This window comes from Salvelinus sp. IW2-2015, linkage group LG34 (genome assembly GCF_002910315.2).
Source record: "Salvelinus sp. IW2-2015 linkage group LG34, ASM291031v2, whole genome shotgun sequence".
Classification (NCBI taxonomy): domain Eukaryota; kingdom Metazoa; phylum Chordata; class Actinopteri; order Salmoniformes; family Salmonidae; genus Salvelinus; species Salvelinus sp. IW2-2015.
Genome location: NC_036873.1, coordinates 6,333,486 through 6,359,566, shown reverse-complemented (window position 1 = coordinate 6,359,566; position 26,081 = coordinate 6,333,486). Strand labels below are relative to the sequence as shown.

The window sequence follows — 26,081 nt, the reverse complement described above, 5'->3', positions numbered from 1 at the left end:
TTCCATTGAGGTTAACTTACCTTGGGGGGGTAAGTTTTGCCAAGAGACAACTTTTTTTTGGACAAGCTGTTTTCAAAACTGTAAATGGTCACATGAATTTTGATTATTTCCAGGGATACAGAACATCCTGAAATATGTAGATATCTTTGCTAGAAAGAATACTATATTTCCCTTGAAGGAGTGATGCTGTAAGCACAGACTGGCTCAACTTACCCCCCTCTTCCCTACAGTATTCCCTAATAAACAAACATCAATGGACTGTCCCAAACATCTGACAGGTCTGCTGATCTGGGCAAAACAAAGATAGTGGTGGTAGGCATTTTGGCAATGATTTACAGGAAATACAATCCAGCTCACCATAACCACTACTGCAGTTTTATCTGAGAGATGACGCATAGTGAAACCAGCTGAGCAGCCAGCTAGGGAAGGGGTTTAGGGATGGAAATTACACAATCCCACAATTGACTTTCTCTTACTCAAATAACATTTATTCATGATATAACAGATTAATCAATGCCAGTCAAACAAATAAAAAATGAAAGCTTTTTTGATTAACATAAGGAATTCAAAGACGAGTGGACAATCCATAAACTCTTGTATCTTCACTTGCAGTATCGGTCTGCTTTCATCTTGGCTCTCCTGTGAACAAAAACAAAAGTCACAAGTGTTTATTTTTAGTCCTTACATCACCACTATCCACCAGACAATGTAAATAGCTATCATGTGACAAGTCAGCTTGTCGCAACATGTTGAATTGAAACAGGTTTGCGCAAATAGGTTTAGAGTGTGTTGGCAGTTTGACCAGTTATGTGATTGACTCCTGCTATTAAAATGGCCATCAGTAGGAGTCATGTCAACAGTAATTTGGACCAGTTCCAGAGTGATTTCTTGGAAAGGAAATTTGGATGTGTTGATCATTAAAACCAGTTTGTGTGTTGTTTTGTTTGGGGCAGCTACCACCACTGAAAGAAAATGTTATTCATGTATTGATGTCAATGGGAGAATGAATGAAAATTAGTTTAGGATTTGCCTCTTTATGAAGATAAACTCCCACCTGTCTAACAGCTCTTCGTGGAACTTCCCGTCTTTTCGGGCCATCTTCAGTGTGGTGCTGTCCTCCTCGTTCACCCTCAGCCGCCTGTCCTGGAAACTCTGGAACTTCTTTCTGTAATATCAGAAATCTGTGTTCAGTGAGACTTATTACACACACAAATGCACACGCAGTTATCATACAAAGCCTCGTGATAAGACACGGGAGAACCAATCACACCACTATCAAACACAAAGAATAGCGTCACTGAACAAAAATCGAATACAATTTTATTGGTTGCGTACAGATGTTATCGCAAGTGTAGTGAAATGCTTATGTTCCTAGCTCCAACAGTACAGTAATACAAAACAAAAAAACACTAAAATCCCCCAAATAAAATAATTAAGAAATATTAGAACGAGCAATGTCAGAGAATATATACAACATTGCACTCTCTGGGGCATAAACCCGACTACCATGACAAATGTGTAATGTTATATAGCGACTTACGAGTGTAAGTACCGTGCTATTTCCATTGAAGTAAACAGTCCTGAACGTAGATACATACAGAGTGCAATGGGGCCGCAAACAAACGCATAGATTTTTATAAGGCGCGCTAACGACATTTAGGCCCTCTAGCCGTGGTTACAGTCTGTCAGTGGTTTATGATTCACGAGCAGTGCTCGGTTCATGCAACACGCTCGGGGATGCTAAGCACTACATCACGATGACGGGCTCAAGAGCAGCCATTATCGTCACGTCAACATGATGAGTCCATTTCCACCGTGTTTTCCTCTAAAAAAAACGATGGAGAGAGGGGGAAGATAAAAAACGGACCACGAAGTTGAAAGGGGAAGAGGAGAAACGGAACACAATGACAGCCTTGTTCACGCTTAGTCCTCAGAACTTAATAGGCCGCCGCAGGCCGTAAAAGCGGCAGTGGCGTTCCGTTCTCGTTTCCATCCCCGCAACTTTGGCCCATCAATCAGCCTTTTAAGGGAGTGGGATTGATGAAGTGGCGCCCCTATGCTCCTCGCGCACACGGGCCTGTGATTTAGTTGTCAAAATCTTGCCGGAGCGGAAGGTTGTCAGGTGAAAACTGGAGGGAAATCACTGTCTGTCTACGGAAGGTCACAGTGTTCAACCCCTCCACCTTCCTGGCTGTCTTTTCTACATAAAATGCTTCACCCACCACTATGAGAACTGGTGGGTGAAGTTTAAAGGAAAATTCCACCCCAAAATGTTTTGCATGTCAAAAATACATAAAMTCAGTACCCTGTCTTTCAAAGATAATTTGTAATCCAAATAACGTCACAGATCTTCATTGTAAAGGGTTTAAACACCGTTTCCCATGCTTGTTCAATGAACCATAAACAATTAATGAACATGCACCTGTGGAACGGTCGTTAAGACACTAACAGCTTACTAACAGCGTAGGCAATTAAGGTCACAGAAATGAAAACTTAGGACACTAAAGAGGCCTTTCTACTGACTCTGAAAAACATCAAAAGAAAGATGGCCAGGGTCCCTGGTCATCTGCGTGAACGTGCCTTAGGCATGCTGCAAGGAGGCATGAAGACTGCAGATGTGGCCAGGGCAATAAATTACAATGTCCGTACTGTGAGACGCCTAAGACAGGGAGACAGAACGGACAGCTGATCGTCCTCGCAGTGGCAGACCACGTAACAACACCTGCACAGGATCGGTACATCCAAACATCACACCTGCGGGACAGGTAAAGGATGGCAACAACAACTGCCCGAGTTACACCAGGAATGCACAATCCCTCGATCAGTGCTCAGACTGTCCGCAATAGGCTGAGAGAGGCTGGACTGAGGGCTTGTAGGCCTGTTGTAAGGCAGGTAAGGCACCGGCAACAATGTCGCTGGACCAGACAGGACTGGCAAAAAGTGCTCTTCACTGACGAGTTGCGGTTTTGTCTCACCAGGGGTGATGGTCAGATTCGCATTTATCGTCGAAGGAATGAGCGTTACACCGAGGCCTGTACTCTGGAGCGGGATCAATTTGGAGGTGGAGGGTCCGTCATGGTCTGGGTCGGTGTGTCACAGCATCATCGGACTGAGCTTGTTGTCATTGCAGGAAATCTCAACGCTGTGCATTACAGGGAAGACATCCTCCTCCCTCATGTGGTACCCTTCCTGCAGGCTCATCCGGACATGACCATACAGCATGACAATGCCACCAGACATACTGCCTGTTCTGTGCGTTATTTCCTGCAAGACAGGAATGCCAACGTTCTGCCATGGCCAGCGAAGAGCCCGGATCTCAATCCCATTGAGCACGTCTGGGACCTGTTGGATCGGAGGGTGAGGGCTAGGGCCACTCCCCCCAGAAATGTCCGGGAACTTGCAGGGTCTTTGGTKGAAGATTGGGGTAACATCTCACAGCAAGAACTGGCAAATCTGGTGCAGTCCATGAGGAAGAGATATACAGCAGTACTTAATGCAGCTGGTGGCCACACCAGATACTGACTGTTACTTTTGATCCCCCCCTTTGTTCAGGAACACATTATTCAATTTCTGTTAGTCACATGTCTGTGGAACACGTTCCGTTTATGTCTCAGTTGTTGAACCTTATGTTCATACAAATATTTACACATGTTAAGTTTGCTGAAAATAAAGTTTATATGCAGCCAGAATTATGCAGTTTTCATCATATGATGCAAAATGAATCACACCGGCTGTATTTCTGATTTTGAAAGTTACATATCTTAAATCTGATAAGATTTTGGGACTATATTAACAATAGACGAATGAAAGATAGTTTTTGGGTGGAGTTTTCCTTTAACTGTGATGCATGCATTACTGAACTGGTATAATTTCAGTACTGCACTGTAATTTAGGTTAACAGTTCAGTGTTGATTCTTGTTGGGCATATSTTAAAAAAAGGTCTGTCAAGTTTTTCATAAATGCATAAACCATTGTTTGTCATGATATAGGGCAGGGCATTGCATTTCCTATACCTTTACCATGAATTAAGTTCATTTGGACAAGACCAGCCGTACAACAGGGGTTACAACCTCTCTAGACTAGAGGGCATGGAATCACCACCGCTGCAAATGTTGCTGCCATTGTGACATATGTAGACAGATGGTACATACACGTAGTTGAGCTCGCAGTTCTTCACGTTGCCCCTGTCCTCGTCGGCAATGTCGTCGTTCCGCTTGACCTCCCTCTCCGCGCATGACCGGATCTGCTCATCATCATTTAGAGAGGCAGMAGGAGAGAGGGGGAAAACACAAAACAGTTGCATGTTGAATAGCAATATCCTGGCGGGGGGCCAGAGACATTTCGTTTTTTCATTCCGTCACCAACTTCAGACTCCCCCATGGTGATGTAATTTCTATATTATAGATGGGGGGGATTATGGAGTGACCTTGTGAAATATATACATCACCTTAACCATCTCGTCATCCCCCGCCAACTTGCTCTTTGCCTCAATTTCCCCACTTTCACTGTAGGAGATGAAACAGCTATTTGCTGCCATGAGAGCCATTTTGCCCTGGGAAAAAAATGGAAGACAAAACAGAAATGAAGAGATTAGTTGACAGATGAGTTTCACCTCATGCTGATACACCATTTGCGAGGTAAAAGCTCAATTATATGCAGAGAGCGTCAAGCTTTCTCTCCGATACGCATCAACGAAGCAACAAGCTGTGAGGAAAACGAGCCTTATCTATATCTAGGGTTACTATGCAACACATTCTATATGATATGGCATTATATCACAGTCTTTGTATGCATTGACTTTGACGTTTATTTTTATTTTTGATCGCTCCACTCACTTCCTGGAAAACAGGTTCCCACTGTTCCCGGGAGCCGATGGCGTCGGAACGCCCCACCACGACCCCCTCCGAGGTGATCCCTAGATACTTCCCATAGCCAGACTTCAGGGCTACCCTGGGGGGGGGGGGGGGRAACACAGGAGAACAAAATTCATTTCTGGATAATGGCAAGTTGATTTGAGTGTCTAACAACTTTTCCAAGGTCTATTCAAAGATCATTTGAACAACAGAAGCGAAGCTCCTTTATAACGTTGTAATTAAAATCCAATTTTGTGTTTACAAAATTGTATACCTGCAGAGACTGTAAGTGTTCTTCCCGAAGTCTATTTTAACTCACCAGGATACACTTTCCATTCGGATTTGGTGGGAGAGGAAGCCAACAAAATGTGCGTAGGTGATATTTACTCCTTTCATACGCACCTAGAGTCTGACAACTTGATGGCAGTGAACTGCTCCGGGGGGTCTGGCCCTTCGTCGTCTGCAAAATATCAAAGACAACACTTCCCTTTTAGAGTCACGAATCACTGATTGATATTCTAAAAATCAGAGCATTCTCTCTTTATCATCCCAGAGGAGCCTTCGTTTTGGTTTAATGAGGATTAAAAACAAGATGACTCTTTACTATCACTTCAAACATTTGGGAGCTTGGCTCTGCCGACTTAACATTCAGAGTGTCGAGGCGTTGTGTACGATTTAGCATTTCTCACGTTCTCTCGCCAGGTTCGTGATCTTGAGAAAGAAAAATAAAAYCTGTCGCAGTGGTGCCAATACAATGCATTTGATCTCGGATGTATTAGCGTACAATTACGAGGTGTCATTCTGAAAACAGACAATTGCATAACTTCCTCTAGCAGCGGGTCTACCCTTGAGACGTACTGACGTAGAGCCTTCCTGTTTTACTAATGCTTCATGGTCATTTATAAACACACAACCTCGGGTTACACAACGTTGCTGCTGGGTGCTATTGATCGCCTACACCCACCCTAATCTCGGAAACCCAGACCTCAAATCTTGCGTAATTCCATCAGATGCTCGATTAGGTTCTGGGGTGAGATGTATGAGAACAGATACTAGAGAAGTCTCCAACCCCTTAAACGGAAACTTCTTGATATATTTCTTGATATCCCCTCCCCAATATAAGCACCGTCGTCACACAATCCTGATCTGGCCAAATAACTTGCGACGGAAAACCAAAGCACCGGGACTTACTGTTGCTCGTTAGTCATCGTAGTCCATCCACAAGAGATTAAACCCACCCTGACCGACGTAAAATGACAGGCAATCCTTATCCTGAGTTCCAAACTCTTCTCTGGCTTTGTAGGCTCGGCCCTAATTTGTGTTCTCTGTCACCTGGAGCTGCATGGCAAATTGTCCAGGAACAAAGGACAATTCTCAAGGACTAGTCAGCCCTTGTATCTCTCTGTTACAGTATTCAGTGGACTGACTATAAAATGAGTGATAGAATAATGCTGTAATATCCATGTTTGGTACCTATCTGAAACCTGTTCACTCAGGATAACTCTGATGCTAACTATATGGATGTATCTTGTATAAGGTGAATTACTATATCCAAAAAGGTTTTATGGTCCTCTGTCTTATTTACATTGGTCTCATCCCCCACACAAGCCTTTAAAAATGATGTGACACTGTGGAGATTGGGCATGGGAGTGTGGTATCATTGGTAACTTGGTATCGTTTGATTGGTTAAGGGTGGTTGGTTTTGGGTTGAAAGGTTACCCCTTCAGATGTTATAAGTGGAATGAAATGCCTTTGTTCTCTCTCTTATCCTGTATCCAGTCCACGGAGGAAGGTTGTATGATCAATTCTCATTTCCTAGACTTCTAGGCCTCTCTTTGTCCATGCGTTGTCCTGTAAGTTAACCTTAGGATCTATATGCTTGGAATATTTCCTAACGCTTGCTTGTATATATTCACTATCTTTATGGAGTCCGAAACATTTTAATAGGCTAATTGCTTAGTCGCATGTGATGTATATACTGTATAATATACGGAATATTCACATGTCAAATATTACTGCCCAATATAGCTTATAGCTCCTTTTCTTTTTCATCAGTGATGGATAAAAGTTGTGGATGGATTTCTACCCTATTGCTTTGACCTATCATGTTTTTTTTCGAAATGTAACCTTTATTTATTTAACTCGGCAAGTCAGTTAAGAACAAATTCTTATTTACAATGACGGCCTACTCCGGCCAAACCTGGACGACGCTGGGCCAATTGTGCGTCGCCCGATGGGACTCCCAATCACCGCCGGATGTGATACAGCCTGGATTCGAACCAGGCACTATAGTGACGCCTCTTGCACTGAGACGCAGTGCCTTAGACCGCTGAGCCACTTGGGAGCCCGGCCAGATCATGTCCTGCCAGATCAGTGGCCACCGATGAAAGGAAGCTAGTTAATCATACAGAGAAACACTCCTTAAGGATGTGACCATCACAGGTTCTCACAACGTTAGGGAAAGTTAAAGGGGGGGAAAGTCTGTCAATTTCAAGGACAGATTGGTTTCCCAATTTGCATCAATCATTTGGGCATTGGGATAGCGAATAAAACCCCTAGGCTCACATACCTCCATGTTTCTCAGACCACAATAGTCAGATAGACAGGTTATAGTCTAATCATATTTCATCCCCTAAAGCAGGCCTATATCTCCCCGTGACCCTTGACCTTACAGAGGGCATTCATAACGTCTCCTGCATCCAGTGACTAAGCATCTTGAGGGCTTTTCTCAGCTTGAGAGGGCTAAATTATTCTAGACGGGTTTCCTTCTTACTGAAAATCCCATAAAAGTACAGAAACATCATCTCTCTCTCTCTGTCCCTGTAACTCCATTTCTCTTTCATCTCATTTAAATGAGCCTGCCTCCCAAGTTCGAGCCTCACCAAGGGAATAGGAATAGTTCACGTTTTATTCTCCTGGCCGTTTTTCCCTCTTTCTCCCTCTTCAATGAAAAACCGTGAGCTGAATCCCAGGTCCGCGTTTCTGTCTTTGGGTGGATGGTGGAGGGTGGATGGGTTTTATTGAACATTTCTCAAAACATGTCTCGCCTTAGGGCAGAGAATATTTGCCTGGAAACTCCCATTTAGTCTAGCTTGGCTAGTTAGGTTAGGTGTTCCACCCCCAAGTCGAGGCCTTTTCCCTGAGGCTCAGGGGCTGGTGTAATGGGGCTCTGGCTTGCTAGTCAGTGGGGCTAACGGTGGGGAGACGAAGCATATCGTCTGTGAGCCTGGATTCAAAGATGTGATTCCAGCACACGTTGGCAATGTCCCTCTAACTTGTCATGCACGCCAACTTGGAATGGTAAACATACAATCGAAATTAAATGGTTGGTGCCGATCTTTCCCGTTCTTTTTAGATTGTGGACTACACTTTTCACCTTAAACTACCCAGTGGGTCCGGATACTCGCGCTCAGATGCTATCTATTGTGGACCCTAGACACAATACCACTTGGTGGTATGAAAACGTGACCAATTTAAACGTTGTGCTGAAAAACTATGCATTTAAGAGGCAAAGAATCACAATGACATTAGGTCAATGATACTCATTTGGATCTTGATATCCATAAACCATGAGACGAGAGAGCTCTTTGCCTGTTACCTCGTTGCATTCTAACCCATCACAGAGCTGTGCAATACATTTCCTCCATGTAAATTATTTCATTGTCTGCAAGTGGATGGGCACCATAAATCGTAGCTAGCACCGGATTCATATTGATGATATCCAATAACGTGCTTGAGAGGACAAAGAAATAGATTAATGCCTGGTGTGTGTGTGTGTGTGTGTGTGTGTGTGTGTGTGTGTGTGTGTGTGGAGGAGCAATTCCAGCTTCCTCGCTAAACCGTTACCCGGCAAGCTGTGCAGAAATGAATGTCCTAATATCTTCTGGATCAACATAGTAGTGCAGATCTCCCTTTCATTTTACATGTCCACTCTCTCAGAGTGTGATTTCAAATTGATTTCGAACGAAAACGCCACTAAATCTTATACCGTTTAGGACAAAATTGGTTTTGATTTCAAAACGCGTGGTACTTCACACAGGCAGCCATCAAATTCGGCGGTCATCAAAAAAGCAAGAAAATGAAGTTGGAGGAAACAATTAGGGAGTGCCCCCCCCCCTTATTCTCCACAAATTAATGACACTAAAAATTGCCTGCCGCTTTGCCAGGCTAGCCACGCTAATCGAACGCAATGTCCATTACAGCTCTTAAGGTTTGCTCTCTTCGTATTAGAATAGAATGGAACATGAGAAAACTAGGATCTTCCATTCTCTTAAGGGATTCATTCATTCCTGACAATTTCCAGCTCCATTTGCTCTGCCTATAATGCCGGATTACAGAATCCGTTGCAGACAAAAAAAGAGTATTTTTAAAAAGTAGCCCTTTTTCTCCCCAATTTCGTGATATCCAATTGGTTGTTAGAGTCTTGTCCCATCGCTGCAACTCCCGTACGGACTCAGGAGGAGAAGGTCGAGAGCCATGCGTCCTCCGAAACACGACTCCGCCAAACCGCACTGCTTCTTGACACACTGCTCACTTAACCCGGAAGCCAACCGCACCAATGTGTAGGAGGAAACACCGTACAGCTGGCGACCAAAGTCAGCGTGCATGCGCCCAGCCGCCACAAGGAGTCGCTAGAGGACATCCCTGTCGGCCAAACACTCCCCTAACCCAGACGACACTGGGCCAATGGTGTGCTGCCTCATGGGTCTCCCGGTCACGGCCGGCTGCGACACAGCCCGGGATCAAACCTGAATCTGTAGTGACGCCTCTAGCACTGCCTTCGACCGCTGCGCCACTCGAGAGGCCCTGATGCAGACAATTTAAGTAAATGCAAGCGACATGCTGGGCTGGCTTGCATTTCAAAAATGACTTTATAAGAGGCAACAATCAACAGAACCACTTCAGATTTTTTCCTCTCTTCTTCATTTCAATCTTGTTAGTTTGAATTGCAAGGCTTAACAAAGTGAAATCATTTAAGAATTTACAGTCATTTTAGAGTGACTCATTCTGACAACTTGAGTGACGTTGCCATCTAAAATGGTTGAACAAGACACCACACCGCCTTGACTTAAGCCGTTTAAGTTCAAACAATGTGTGCTCAAGCTAGCAGTTGAGAGACCAAACCTTACTATAACCATAATTTATGATAATCATAATGTATGATGATTATAGGCAAATCAAGTTCCAATTGAAACTACGCTCCAATTAGTTTTTCTGAGGCATGAAGATGCCTTTAGTTTAGTGGGCCAACCTGTTTTGAGTTGTACAGACCACCCAGGTTGGAGATACCCTGGTTGGTAACATTGGTGCAAGTCACTTGCAGCTGAGTTGCTAGGGATGCTACAGAAATGAGGGGATTAAGAAGTGTTTAGGCGTTAGCTTGCACAACTACCCTCTCAAAGATCCTGCAACATCTGGCTGACATTTAACTGTGTCCATGGTTACTAGCCTGGTTCCACAGCTACACCAGCGGAAGAAGGCAAAGGACGATGGCGAATTTAGCCCCTGGTCAGAGGCCACTTCTGGTGTGCCACAAGAGGGCGTGGTCTCACCACATCCGTTTCTCCTTCACATGTTCACCCGAAAAGTTGTCTTCAGTGACACTGGGTATGCTGATGATGTGAGGCTGTCCCAAGCCATATACCACTAACCAGCATCCAGGAGGACACTTCCATGGGCTTGGAGGCAAAGCAGCTGGATGAGTTGGCTACATCCAACAACATTCTCCTGAACGGGAAAAAGTCTGTGGAAATCCGGATATGCTTTTAGAGAGACCCTCCACAACCTGTACCACTCATCCTAGGAGGACAGGAAGCACCAGTGGAAACAACAACCAAGTATCTTGGTTTTCATCTAGACTCTAACCGCAGTGGTGACACACACATGTGGAGCAGGCAGTGAGGGAGGCCTCAAAACGCCTGCACTTTTTGACTGTTCTTGACAGAAATGACCTACCCACTGAAGATCTGGTCACAGTCTATACTACCCTGGTGAGGACTGGTCTGGAACACGGTGGAGTGCTGTTAGTTAGACAGGGTGCAGAGGAGGGCCCTGATCATCTCCAGAGGCAGAGCAGTCCAACCACAGCTCCCCTCACTGCAGAGGTCCAACCACAGCTCCCCTCACTGCAGAGCAGTCCAACCACAGCTCCCCTCACTGCAGAGCAGGCTGCACACTCAAACACACATCTGCTCCATCTAATAAAGGGATGTGAGTGCACCACCAGGCTCCGAGAAACAGACTGTCCTATATTACACTTATTATTATTTTTTAAACACACTACACACTGCTGTCAGGCTGTACAATAACACGGAACCCAAACTGGCTGCGCGTGTGCGCAAATGTATTTTGTCCCCCCACACCAAACGCGATCACGACACGCAGGTTAAAATATAAAAAAAATGTATGGAAATTTAGCTAGCTAATCTTGCTGTTGCTAGCTAATTTGTCCGGGGATATAAACATTGAGTTACTATTTTACCTGAAATGCACAAGGTCCTCATCTCCGACAATTAATCCACACATAAAACAGTCAACCGAATCGTTTCTAGTCATCTCTCCTTCTACTAGGCTTTTTCTTCTCTGGACTTTATATTGCGATTGGCAACTTTCATAAATTAGGTGCATTACCACCACTGACCTCGTTCATCTTTCAGTCACCCACGTGGATATAACCAATGAGGAGATGTCATGTGGGTACCTGCTTCTATAAACCAATGAGGAGATGGGAGAGGCAGGACTTGCAGCGCGATCTGCGTCAAAAAAATAGAACTGACATATTTTAGCCCTTGGCAACGCAGATGCTCGTTGGCGTGCCTGAGCAGTGTGGATGCAATAATTGAATAATATAGATTTCTAAATGTATTTTGCAACGCTCGCGCACGCAGTCAGCCTGTAATTCTAGCTCTTACAAAGTAGACCAATTCAGTTTTCCATCATCAAAAGAAAATGTCCTGGAATACACTATATATACATAAGTATGTGGACAACCCTTCAAATTTGTGGATTCTGCTATTTCAGCCACACCTGTTGCTGACAGGTGTATATAAAAAAAAAATTGAGCACACAGCCAAGCAATCTCCATAAACAAACAATGGCCTTACTGAAGAGCTCAGTGACTTTAACGTGGCACCGTCATAGGATGCCACCTTTCCAACAAGTAAGTTCATCAAATTTCTGCCTTGCTAGAGCTGCCCCAGTCAACTGTAAGTACTGTTATTGTGAAGTGGAAACGTCTAGGAGCAACAATGGCTCAGCCGCAAAGTGGTAGGCCACACAAGCTCACAGAATGGGACCGCCGAATGCTGAAGTGCGTAGTAGAGGTTGACCGATTATGATTTTTCAACACCGATACCGATTATTGGATGACCAAAAAAAGCCGATACTGATATTTGTAATATATATTTGTAATAATGACAATTACAACAATACTGAATGAACACTAATTTTAACTTAATATAATACATACATAAAAATCTATTTAGTCTCAAATAAATAATGAAACATGTTCAATTTGGTTTAAATAATGCAAAAACAGTGTTGGAGAAGAAAGTAAAAGTGCAATATGTGCCATGTAAAAAAGCTAACGTTTAAGTTCCTTGCTCAGAACATGAGAACATATGAAAGCTTGTGGTTCCCTTTAACATGAGTCTTCAATATTCCCAGTTAAGAAGTTTTAGGTTGTAGTTATTATAGGAAATATAGGACTATTTATCGCCTAATAGCGGGAGTTGATAGGCTTGAAGTCATAAACATCGCTGTATTCAAGCATTGCGAAGAGCTACTGGCAAATGCAGGAAAGTGCTGTTTGAATGAATGCTTACGAGCGTGCTGCTGCCTACCACCGCTCAGTCAAACTGCTCTATCAAATAACAAATCATAGACTTAATTATAATGTAATAAACACACAAAAATACGAGCCTTAGATCATTAATATGGTCAAATCCGGAAACTAGCATTTTGAAAACAAAACGTTTATTCTTTCAGTGAAATACGGAACCGTTACGTATTTTATCGAACGGGTGGCATCCATAAGTCTAAATATTGCTGTTACATTGCACAACCTTCATTGTTTTATCATAATTATGTAAAATTCTGGCAAATTAATTATGGTCTTTGTTAGGAAGAAATGGTCTTCACAAAGTTCGCAACGAGCCAGGCGGCCCAAACTGCTACATATACCCTGACTCTGCTTGCACAGAACGCAAGAGAAGTGACACAATTTCCCTAGTTAAATTGCCTGCTAACATGAATTTCTTTAACTAAATATGCAGGTTTTAAAAAATATAATTGTGTATTGATTTGAAAAAAGGCATTGATGTTTATGGTTAGGTACATTGTTGCAACGATAGTGCTTTTTTCGCGAATTCGCTTGTTAAATCATCACCCGTTTGGCGAAGTAGGCGGTGATTCAATGATAAATTAACAGGCACCGCATTGATTATTTACAATGCAGGACAAGCTAGTTAAACTAGTAATATCATCAACCAGGTGTAGTTAACTAGTGATTATGTTAAGTTTGATTGTTTTTATAAGATAAGTTTAATGCTAGCAAGCAACTTACCTTGGCTCCTTGCTGAACTCGCGTAACAGGTGGTCAGCCTGCCACGCAGTCTCCTGGTGGAGTGCAATGCAATCGGTCATAATCTGCATCCAAAAATGCAGATTACCGATTGTTATGAAAACTTGAAATCGGCCCTAATTAATCGGTCGACCTCTAGTGCGTAGCGCGTAAAAAACGTCAGTCCTAATAAAATGGGTTTCCATGGCCGAGCAGCCATGCGCAATGCCAAGCGTCGGCTGGAGTGGTGCCATTGAACTCGGGAGCAGTGGAAACGCATTCTCTCGGTTTTGGCGGATGCCAGGAGAACGCCACCTGCCCCAATGCATAGTGCCAACTGTAAAGTTTGGTGGAGGAAGAATAATGATCTGGGGCTGTTATTCACAGTTCGGGGTAGGCCCCTTAGTACCAGTGAAGGGAAATCTTAACGCCACAGCATACAATGACATTCTAGATGATTCTGTGCTTCCAACTTTGTGGTAACAGTTTGGCGAAGGCACTTTCCTGTTTCCGCATGACAATGCCCCCATGCACAAACCGAGGTCCATACAGAAATGGTTTGTCGAGATTGGTGTGGAAGAACTTGACTGGCCTGCACAGAGAGCCCTGACCTTAACCCCATCGAACACCTTTGGGATTAATTGAAAAGCCGACTGCGAGCCAGGCCTAATCGCCCAATATCAGTGCCTGACCTCACTAATGCTCTTGCGGCATTAGTCCCCGCAGCAATGTTCCACCATCTAGTGGAAAGCCTTCCCAGAAGAGTGGAGGCTGTTATAGCAGCAAAGAGGGGCACCAACTCCATATTAATGCCATGACTTTGGAATGAGATGTTCGACAAGCAGGTCAAATCAAATCAAATTCAATTTGTCACATACACATGGTGTCCACATACCTTTGCCCATGTAGTGTATGTAGTATGTTTATGCCATTTATTATGTATCCAAGTGAATGTTTTCTTACTCGGTGTTCATGTCTTGTGATGAGTAACCCCAAAGATTTGTGTTAACTTTCTGAGCACTTCTACAATGGGCAAATAGGTATGGAAAGTTTAGTTCAAATCAAACGGGGTGCTGTCAAAAAGTGAGTGAATTCAAAAGGATTTACCCGTAGGTCTTGAATTGTGCAAACATCTACTATTTGATACCCGTGGTTTGCAATCTCTTCCACTGTTTGTGTTTCATAAGTCTCAAACCGTAATCTGTATGTAAACAAATCAAAAGTTCCACTACGTTAAACCTCCCTCACTGCTCCCTGGTAACAGGTGGAGCAGGAGAGTGAGAGCTGTAACAGGGACTCGACCCCTAACCCCTAACTCAAGCGGTGCAGAGGTGAAAGCCTAACCCCCCCCCCCCACACACACGCACACACACATCACCAACACTTCAAAATTAACCCTATCGACTCAGTGATGTAACAAAAGGCAAAATGCCTCTCAAAACACTTCCCCCTGTCCAATCAAGTAGCATAACAGCCTAGTATGGCACACAGCAAATTGTGTGCATCATCATCATGCATTGAGGACAAAACACATGACACCCTACTCCCTATATTATTGTGCACTACGTTTGGCCAGAGCTCCACGTGGCTCTAATGAGATGTGGTGCACTATAAAGGAAATATTGGGTAGATTTAGCTAAAGACACTCTCTCTTTTATTACCTTGATGTGGTGCACCAACTGTGAACAGACCAGTATCCAGGGCATGGATGTAGGAATTAGCCTGCATCTCTATTGCAACCGTTCCTGAAATCTCCCCAAAGCCACTGATACACCACCATCCACCTAGAAAGCAGAAATAAAACATAATGGGTTGCTACTTTGTGGAATATCATAATAACAATGTTCAATTAGCTAGATATGTAGCTAGCTAGCTGCATACGTTGACCAGCAAACAACATACCAACAATATCAGGTTTATCTTGTGCATCATCTCTTTTTCTCTTCTTATCCTTGTGCTTCTTCTTCTTTCTACAAGACAATTGTGGATCAACATTAGCAAGGTCAAATTAGAAATGGGGGAGGGAAAAAAAAAATAGCAAAGAGTTAGCTAGCTAACATTAGCCAGTAGCTAACTGTTAATGCCTGGTCGGTCAATGAATGATAGCTAGCTAGATAGCATTATTAGACAGCTTGATTCGCCATCTTATACACAAACAAATATTGAATTCGATGTTGAGGAATAAACGCACCCCTTGTTTAGTCCTTTCAAAACAAGTTTTGTTGTTTTCACTTTTGAATAGTCAGCCATATCTTCAGATTATGATAAACTAGCTAGCAAGCTAACAACATACACAAACGAAAACGACATGGGAGTACGGTCACCGTCGAGGTAAAAACGAATATCACCTAACAAACTAGCGACATCTATTGTTTGGAGAATATATTACATTGTATGTGTTCGGGGAAAATACATTGAATGTGTTCGGTTTCTGTGTAATGCCTTGTTTGTTTTTCAGCACTTTTTTGTGATATTTTAAAGTTGATGTAACTTTTTTTTTAAATGTTTGTCTACATAACCTGGTTCAAACATTCATGACATTACCCTGAAGAAGGTACAGTGATGCCAAAACGTTTGTGGCTTACCCAATAAATTACTGGAAGCTTATATAGAGGGTGTGTGACACTGTACCCCTGAAGAAGGTACAGTGATGCCAAAACGTTTGTGGCTTACCCAATAAATTACTGGAAGCTTATATAGAGGGTGTGTGACTCTCTTTATTTGTATAGCCTACAGTTTACTCGCTGTTAGTCAGCACCTGCTGGGTGTGCAACAGCTCATGCTTTTCACTAGACTAAGTGTGCCAGAGAAAATCACACACACACGCACGTTCTCTTAAACATGCACACACTCAAAATATCACCCCAACTCTCTCTCTCTCACACACACACACACACACACACACACACACACACACACACACACACACACACACACACACACACACACACACACACACACACACACACACACACACACAGTCAAGGGGCAGCTTAAGTGCCCATGTGCACAGTCTCACATAGAGTGTGTCTCTGTAAACTACCCGAGTCCAGGCCAAGGTTGGCAGTGTGAGTCTGAGGGAGATTGACTGTCTGTCTCCTGGCTCAGAGGGGTACTGGAGTTTGGCTTTTCTCTTAATAGACTGTGTGTCTGCTGTACCTGACCAGCAAATTACTGTAAATTACTTCCCAGACGTTGGTTCTGTTTTTTCATTCACCAAGACTCCTGGAGGGGCTGAAAGAGAGCATGAACACAGACCAATACACACACACACACACAAATGTATTCCACTTCAACGAACACGCATATGTGTGCTGCTCAACATCACACAATGCGCCAGAAGAGTTATACACAGACTCAACCGACTGCTAGCAGGTACATGGCATTGTGTCAAATTCCTGCACCAATTCCTCCCAGAGTCTTCGTTGAAACAATCAACCTGTGAGCCATAGCAGATATCGACCTCCGAGAAAGGGGTGCGCTCAAACTAATGTTTTTACTAATGACACCCCATTAAGGAAGAATAGGCCAATCAGGAAGCCTGTGACAGGAGGTAATAAATCATTGGATGACAGTGTCAGGAAGTAAAATTAATGAGACAGAAGCTTGTACGACCTGCCCTTTGTGGCAGCTGTGTTTCTCAGAGCTTAAAAGTCACACAGACAAAGAAGAGAGACTCTGAAGTCAATTAAATGCTTTCAGTGGTGATAAATGGTAATTTTAGGGAGTTGTATTGGCTCCTTGTTAGTTGATATTACAATTTACGATCAATCAATCAAATGTATTTTATATAAAGCCCTTTTCACAACAGCAGAACCCCAAAGGACAAGCAATGCAGAGGCAGAAGCACAGTGGCTTGGAAAACTCCCTAGAAGGCACGGAGCTATAAGAAACCTAGAGAGAAACCAGGCTCCAAGTGTTGGCCAGTCTTCTTCTGGCTATACTGGGTAGAGATTTAAGTAGGACAAATCAAATATGCAAGGACATGTCAGGTGTAAGCAATATGGTGAAATTCCCTCACAGCCTTCCACTTTCCCTCACTCCCTTCCACTATAGTTTGGAAGGAAATTAGGCAATTTGATTGGGATCACAGCCCATTAACATTTCGTAAAATTATTCAGATATTGCAGTGAAAACAAAATTCGATAATAAACATCGCTGCTTTTGAAATTGTTTAGATGAGTTTGAGTCGGTGGAGCGAACAATACCAAATCAATTTGCAAACATGAATGTTAGTCTTGTTTTTATAAATATTTTTTGACATTTGGACTAATTTGCGAGTGTGAATCAAATGAGAATCAAGATTTAAGCCTCAAATTAGCCGAACGCTCTAACAAAACTAAAGATGTCGCTGGATGGGAAGAGAAGTCACCGCAGTTATAGATTTGACTGTTTTTGACACAACTATTAAATCGGTTTCAAGCAAACACACAATTGAAAGCGCTCTCTGTGGATGTTTAGATTGGTTGTTTCCCAAAATGTACCCTATTCCCTTTATAATGCTCTACTTTTGACCAGAGCCCTATAGGCCCTGGTCAAAAGTAGTGCACTACAAAGGGAATAGGGTGCATTTTGGACTCAGATTCTTATCTCTTTGTAATTGAGCTCTGTGATTTTCTCTTTCTGTTCTTTGCCTCTTTTTCACGTCCTTAAAATGCATTTTATCTAATAAGTCTTCCTGCTCCATTAGCTGTCTTTCAGCTGTGAAGGAAAATTCATCATCTTTATGTGGCCAAGACGCTAAACAAGGATAACAAAAAATTGGTTTAGGAAATAGTGTTTCAGAGAGAAGAGAGATGTTAGTGGAATTTGGTTGAGTGGCATTTTAGTTTGACTTCTAAACGTGAAGGGATTGTGACAGTAAACTATGACAAACCACTGAAAGTTAATATCAAAGTCCAAGCACGCGCATGAGCACACACACATATACCCAAGCACACACCACAGTAAACTATGAACCCTATGATGATGGCTATGCACACAGTAAGTTGTTAAATGCCCAGGAAAGCAATCCCTTTTGTAAAATGATGAGATTGACCAGAGGTGTTCCTAAATAACAGCTATTTAGTAAAAAGCATCTTGAGGACTGAGTGTTCCCACGTCAGATAACGGTAGACGGTACGAGACGTCACAATTGATAGGAACTGACATGCAACCCTCCCTTCCCTCTCTCGTTCTCTCTCTCCCTCTATCTCTCCCTCCTTGTCCCCCTCCTCTCCCTCCGTTCCTTTCCCCCAAACCATTAGCACTACAGTCCCTCAACTCCTGTTCAGCCCGCCTTGCAAACATAAGTGCCGTCTACTCTCTCCCGTAACCATCTCCCTCCTCTCTCTCCCATGTCACTCAAATCCTTCCTGCGAGGACTGGGGTGGTTCGTGGGTGAAGTGACTGACAGCGCCCAAGCAGGTGTCCCTGACTCTCTGTTAAGTGACGGCGTGCAGTTATGCTCCTCTATGGGGCCCCGCTGACTTTGTCAATGTCACCGGGCCCCGCTGATGGCTGCTCCTCAGGGATTACGACGGCGGCGCAGATGTACCAACTCCTGGGGTGCTCTTTAATGTGGGTGGCATTGGAGAGACGGCAGAGAGTAACGGATCCTTAAAACGTGGTCCCAAAGGGCCCACTGAGTTAAAAATGGCACGGTGATGTCGTCTCCTGACTAGAGGGGGGGGGGGGGGGGGGGGGGGGGGGTCGGGGCTTATAGGAGCGGTCGGGGCTTCCCACGTTATGGACTCCACCTTGCACTCTTTGGGAGTTTGGCCCACCAAGATTTACATGCTAAAATCGCCACTGCTTAACTTGTCACACCCTGATCTGTTTCACCTGTCCTTGTTATTGTCTCCATCCACCCCAGGTGTTGCTTGTTTTCCCCAGTGTATTTAGCAGGAGGTCAGCGTACCCTCGGCCCAGATGTTTGTCCGCCGCTGTCGACGTACCTGGAGAAGAGCCAGGGTATCGTCGACAAGCGGACCATCGCCGGACCCCAGCTCCGCGTTATCACATTGGGCAGAGGGTATGGCTTTCCACTCGGGATCTGCCCCTTCGAGTGGAGTCCCGCAAGCTGTCTCCCCGTTTCATTGGTCCTTTTCCCATCTCCAGAGTCCTGAGTTCCACCGCTGTCCATCTTGTGTTACCCCGTACCCTTCGTATTCTCCCTACCTCCATGTGTCTAGGATTAAGCCCTTGTCTCACAGTCCTTTGTCTTCTGTTTTCAGGCCCATCCCTCCCCCCGGGTCATCGATGGCCAGACAGCGTATACGGTGAGATGCCTCCTGAGGGTTCGACCACGGGGCAGAGGTTTCCAGTACCTGGTTGACTGGGAGGGTTCTGGCCCGGAGGAGAGGTGCTGGGTCCCTGCTAAAGACATCCTGGACCCGGCCCTCATTGCCGATTTTTCACCGTTGACAACCCGGTCAGCCAGGTATGAGCCCAGGTAGGATGCCAGGTGGTGCCCCTAGGGGGGGGGGTTACTGTCACACCCTGATCTGTTTCACTTGTCCTTGTTGTTGTCTCCACCCCCCCCCCGGTGTCGCTATTTCTCCTTTTTCTAGTCTTCCCGGTTTTGACACTTGTCTGTTTCTGGTCTCTGTACCAACCTGCCTGACCATTCTGCCTGCCTGCCTGCCACTCTGTACCTCCTGGACTCTGATCTGGTTTTGACCTTTTGCCTGTCCACGACCATTCTCTTACCTACTCCTTTTTGGATTATTAAACATCTGAGACTCCAACCATCTGCCTCCTGTGTCTGCATCTGGGTCTCGCCTTGAGTTATATAACTTGGACAGACATGAGTTCAATGTCTAATTTTTATTTTCATTTGGTTGAGTTGTCAACTAACGTGAATTCAACATGAAATAAATAAAACAATTCGCCATGTCATTGAATTTAGGTTAAAAGTTGGGTGAATTTTTTTTTGAATTCCCTTATGTTAACTTTTTTCAAATCCAATCATTTTTCCCACGTTGATTCAACGTAATCACATGTAACTTTTTGGTTGAAATGACGTGGAAACAAAGCTTCGCCTCCATCTCTCTGTTAGTACCAAGCCTTCCAAAAAGAGAGAGATCAGCAACACAAGGGTGGACCCTCAACCACAGACTCTATGGGCTGCTTTCCCGAACACAGATTACGCCTAGTCCTAGACTAAAAATAATGTTCAATGGAGATTCACCACTGAAAAGACTTGGCTTAATCTGTGTCTGGGAAACGGGCTATATAAGCATAGCAAGCTGCAAACCATGCTTTTTCATACGTTTTTGACTGATGTTGTTGTTACCGTAAATTCACTTCTGCAAATGAGAGTCCAATGAAAGAGGAAAAACTCCAGAAATACATTTAATTCAACCTTCACTCAGCTCAAACAAAGCTATCACTTTGTGTGTGTGTGGCCCCATGATGTCTGTGGGCCCTGCATTTCCAATTCTGTTTCAAGATAGAAGAGAGTGCACAAATAAAAAGCAAATTAAGGTTAAACTGAAAATGTGCTGCTCTGTATATTCTCAAGTTGAAAAAAAGATTAACTCGGGAAGAAAAAGGGGTTCAGACGTTAAAAGAAGTAAGAAGCAGTCTAGGGGCTAATGTTTTGGTGTGAGTAGAATTCTTCTCTCATGGTGTGCTGGACTGCGGTATTACCTGACTTCATGGAGCTCTACTTCGGGAAATTGACTACAGTCTCTAGTCATTTGTGGGGCTTATGGCAATTCCGCCGCAGGCTATGGAAGATGGGAGTTCAGCAAATGGATAAACAGCCGTGAAATTTCCTTTCAACACCTTGTTGGAGGTAACAGACGACCCTTTTCTGCTTTGTTTCTCTCTCCACCCCTCATTTTCCCGCCTGTCTTTTTCTCAACGCTCACTCGGAGCCTAGAGAGGATGAGAACCTTTGCACTCCCTGGGGACGAGTGTCGCTGGCGACGCCACAGGGGGGAAAACAGAGGTAGCCACTTTATGGGTTCCACGTGAAGAGGTCGGATGTTGGCGATGGGGGAAAAAAACGAGTAGTAATTCTCATGAGGCCAAGTGAGAGACAAGTCAACGGTGGTCTCACTTCGCTAGACATGCCATTTCACGGTGGCGCACCTGACAAAGCTATTTCAAACAATGAACTTGATGGAGAACTGACATATGAATGGCTGCCAAACAAAGGTCCATGGTCAAAATTGTAATTATCAAAATGGCTCCATCCACGGGCATATAAAACAGGGTCGCTCTTTATTTTAAGGGTTCCTACATAACACATTCATAATCCATACATTATGCATTCATAACAGTAGCCTACTTGAGCTACTTTCATAACTATCTCGTTCCAGGCGACCAAATGAGGGTGGCTCATTTCATGAACGCTTATGTCAACAAATGCATATAGATAATTGCAGTAGTAGTGACATTGATGTAACAAAAATATTAGTTCCTCATATTAGAGGTTTGGAGAAAAACAGTGATTTGAGAAAATCCCTTTACAATCATCCGCATTCTCCGATTACATATAGTGCCATGGACCACGGTTAAATATAGGTCCGTAGCTGGCTCTCTGTAATTACAAACTGTGCGGTGGAGATTGAAGAAACCAGTCATCATTTCCAGTAAAAAACATTAAAAAATAAAAATGTCTTCCCTTCTCTTTGTCAGAGCACAGGAATACACCATTGGACACACTAGTGACACTCAGGTTTCTCGCAGGTCACCCTGCGGTAGATGTCCTACGCATGCACACAGACAGACACACACACACACAGACACACACACACACTCCCCAGGTACACCTCAGCATGCCTTCTCCCTGGCAGGTGCTCGCTGTGTGGGGACTCTGTGTACCGTTGGCACACACTCCCGTTCCCGCTACACAACTCCCTCTCCTTCTGTCACTCTCTCCTTCCCTCCCTCCTTCCCTCCCTTGTTCCACTCGTCTTCTGCAGGTCCCTCGACCCTTTCATCCTCCCAGACCTAGAGGTTGTGCTTCATCATTTGTGAATGTTAAAGAGATTAATTTAGCAGTCAAATGGGTCTTCTTGCTGCTGGGCCAATGAGATTAGGCTGTAGAGTCCAGTCAATGTGTGTGTGTGTGTGTGATGTTGTGTGTGGTGGGTGTGTGTGTGTGTGTGTGTGTGTGTGTGTGTGTGTGTGTGTGTGTGTGTGTGTGTGTGTGTGTGTGTGTGTGTGTGTGTGTGTGTGTGTGTGTGTGTGTGTGTGTGTGTGTGTGTGTGTGTGTGTGTGGGGTTGTGTTGTGTGTGTGTGTGTGTGTGTGTGTTTGAGAGAGAGTGCGTGTGTCTGTGTGTGCTAAAATTCAGTTTCAATATTTTATCATAGTCTAGCCTCACCACAGTCTGTCACATGCCAACACTAGGGGGCAGTGTCTCCTCATAGATACCGTATGTACTACTAACCACTATGGTCAGTGCTATCCGAGATCCTTGGGCTGTCCCTACCCTTACCCTAACCCTAACCTTAACCTAACCATAACCATAACCATTACATTTAAAACTTCAATGTGGTAGGGATGTCTCAAGGATCCAGGATTGAACCTAGCCACTACCAGCACAAGTCAAGTGAAATTGCTCATGCACAGTGCTTCGTGTTGCCAGCCTGCCACTGTGCCACTGAGTGTGCCACTGAGATTTAGGAAGGATTCCAAAGTAAATCATACTGAAATGTATTTGGGCTGTGCATATCTGAATGTGTAATTCTGAGGAACATATAATAATATTCAAGGAAATCTAATATGGCTTGTGATGGAGTGTTGTGGAGTGTGAAGAGGGTGCAGGACGAGCCACCTGGAATGAGAGGAACTGGTTTAAAAAGCACACATGATATTCATTGAGGTCATTTTGAATGACATAGGTACAGGTTGTAGGAGGTGAACACATACATGTTACATGTGATACAGTTTGAGTTTGTCTACTTGATTTTCTTATTAAACGGTTAGTTCCAGCCACACAATCTGATTGTTCAGTTGAGGGTCCAGCTGTGATTATATATTGCAGTGTGGTAATTTACTTAGACCTCATAAAAAACAAGTAAACAGGTCTACATCAATTATTGTCGACATCCTATGGACATCCTTAAGGTTTTGAGAAAAATACTGTATAGGGTTGTGTTCAGTAGGGTATACTGCAGCAAAAGGTTTTGCAACGGAATTTATGATCTTCCAATCAAACAGTCCTCCACTGTAGGGGGCCCTACAATCATACGCTTTCATTGTTTGTGTGTCTGTGTATGTGTGTGCGTGCGTGTGTGTGTGTGTGTGTGTCTGTAATCGTATGTGTGTGTGTAATTGTGTGTGTGTGTGTTATGGTTGAATATTTTCTCAGTATTCTCTCATTTCACCCGGGTAACCCTTTATTTCCCGCCAAAACCGGAAGTGTCATTCAAAAGCATTATAAAGCATATACAGCACGAGTCAAAAGTTTGGACTTGCCTACTCATTTCAGGTTTATTTTTTTATTTTTTTTAAACTATTTTCTACATTGTAGAATGATAGTGAAGACATCAAAACTATGAAATAACACATATGGAATCATGTAGTAAGCAATTTTTTTTTAAACAAATCAAAACATATTTTATATTTGAGATTCTTCAAAGTAGACACCCTTTGCCTTGATGACAGCTTTGCACAATATTAGCATTCTCTCAACAAGCTTCATGTAGTGGTCACCTGGAATGCATTTCAATTAACAGGTGTCCCTTGTTAAAAGTTAATTTGTGGAAGGAAGACCCAGAGTTACCTCTGCTGCAGAGGATACGTTCATTAGAGTTACCAGCCTCAGAAATTGCAACCCAAATAAATGCTTCAGAGTTCAAGTAACAGACACATCTCAGCATCAAATGTTCAGAGGAGACTGTGTGAATCAGGCCTTCATGGTCGAATAGCTGCAAAGAAACCACTACTAAAGGACATCAATAATAAGAAGAGACTTGCTTGGGGCAAGAAACACGAGCATTGGACATTACACCGGTGGAAATCTGTCCTTTGGTCTGATGAGTCCAAATTTGAGATTTTTGGTTCCAACCGCCGTGTCTTTGTGAGACGCAGAGTAGACGAACGGATAATCTCCACGTGTGGTTCCCACCGTGAAGCATTGAGGAGGAGATTTGATGGTTTGAGAGTGCTTTGCTGGTGACACTGTCTGTGATTTATTTAGAATTCAAGGCACATTTAACCACAGCGTTCTCCAGCGATACGCCATCCTATCTGGTTTGCGCTTAGTGGGACTATCATTTGTTTTTCAACAGGACAATGACCCAACACACCTCCAGGCTGTGTAAGGGCTATTTGACCAAGGAGAGTGATGGAGTGCTGCATCAGATGACCTGGCCTCCACAATCACCCGACCTCATCCCAATTGAGATACTTTGGGATGAGTTGGACCGCAGAGTGAAGTAAAAGAAGCCAACAAGTGCTCAGCATACGTGGGAACTCCTTCAAGACTGTTGGAAAAGCATTCCAGTTGAAGCTGGTTAAGAGAATGCCAAGAGTGTGCAATGCTGTCATCAAGGCAAAGGGGTGGCTACTTTGAAGAATCTCAAATATAAAATATGATTTCATTTGTTGAACACTTTTTTGGTTATTATGTGTTATTTCATAGTTTTGATGTCTTCACTATTATTTTACAATGTAGAAAATAGTAAAAATAAAGAAAAACCCTTGAATGAGTAGGTGTGTCCAAACTTTTGTCTGGTACTGTACATGTCTGGATTTGATCAGCATTAAAATTCAACCTGATGCTACCTGAGCTTTACGAGCCCTACATTAAATACATTTTATGAGCCCTACATTAAATACATTTTATGAGCCCTACATTAACCACATTTAATGAGCCCAAGTCCAAATGATTGTGCCGTTATCCAATACATATTTAATATATGCTACCTCACATTACGAACAAAAGAAAAACATAACTCATCATGAATTAGCTAAATATGAGGCTAATACTGAATTTAATTGATTACCTGAAACAGTTAAGCTAGGACATATATAGGGCTATATGTCAATTTAGAACAGGATGATCTGTTTTGAATGGAGTTGATGGAGAGAGAGAAAGACCGTGAGAGAGTGCTCGTGCGTGCACTGATTTAAAGCAACAAATTGTGGAGTGATATGCTGTTTTAAAACTCTGCAGCAGCGATAAAAAAAATTAAAGTACAATTAAAAAGCCAGATGGATATTGGTAAACAAGTCTCACATCCAGTCTTTATACTACTGTAGCATAGACTATGGGCCTACCAAGAATACAAGTTACCATGAGATGATAGGTCTACATGCATTGTGAACTGTGCTTCATACTGAGATGGGTCTGTCGCCACCCTGATGTTGATTCATCATGCAGAAACCACAGAGGCTGTAGAGAAGCCAGATTTAGACATCGCATATAATTTAACAGTTCCATTTCACGCCATGCTGTTCATATAAATAATGTATTATAATTTACCGGTTCCTCGCAGTTATTTATCCCTGGAAAAGGGAGTGGTTTCGGCCTGTAAATCTGGGTAACCGGGTTCCTGCCATTCAACCCTAGTGTGTGTGTTGCATGCATGTGTATGGCACTGTGTGTGTGTGTGCAAACCTGGCGGGAGGTGAAGATACACTGAATGATTAACAGTATGTCAGTCCATGGCAGCTGGAACGTGATTCACATCTCTCTGAATTATACATGTATGGGGAGGTTTGAAAA

General features: G+C 43.5%; 1 protein-coding gene across 1 annotated transcript; it reads right to left on the bottom strand.

The window, feature by feature from the left end:
- Positions 1–466: 466 nt before the first annotated feature.
- On the bottom strand, positions 467–15,751 carry frg1 (FSHD region gene 1). Its single transcript, XM_023979763.2, has 9 exons — positions 15,605–15,751; positions 15,316–15,383; positions 15,075–15,197; positions 5,256–5,313; positions 4,836–4,950; positions 4,448–4,552; positions 4,152–4,243; positions 1,055–1,165; positions 467–639 (listed from the first exon to the last, which is right to left on the bottom strand). The coding sequence occupies exons 1-9, from the start codon at positions 15,661–15,663 to the stop codon at positions 603–605; spliced, it is 768 nt and encodes a 255-aa protein (XP_023835531.1). The 5' UTR covers positions 15,664–15,751; the 3' UTR covers positions 467–602.
- Positions 15,752–26,081: the final 10,330 nt, after the last annotated feature.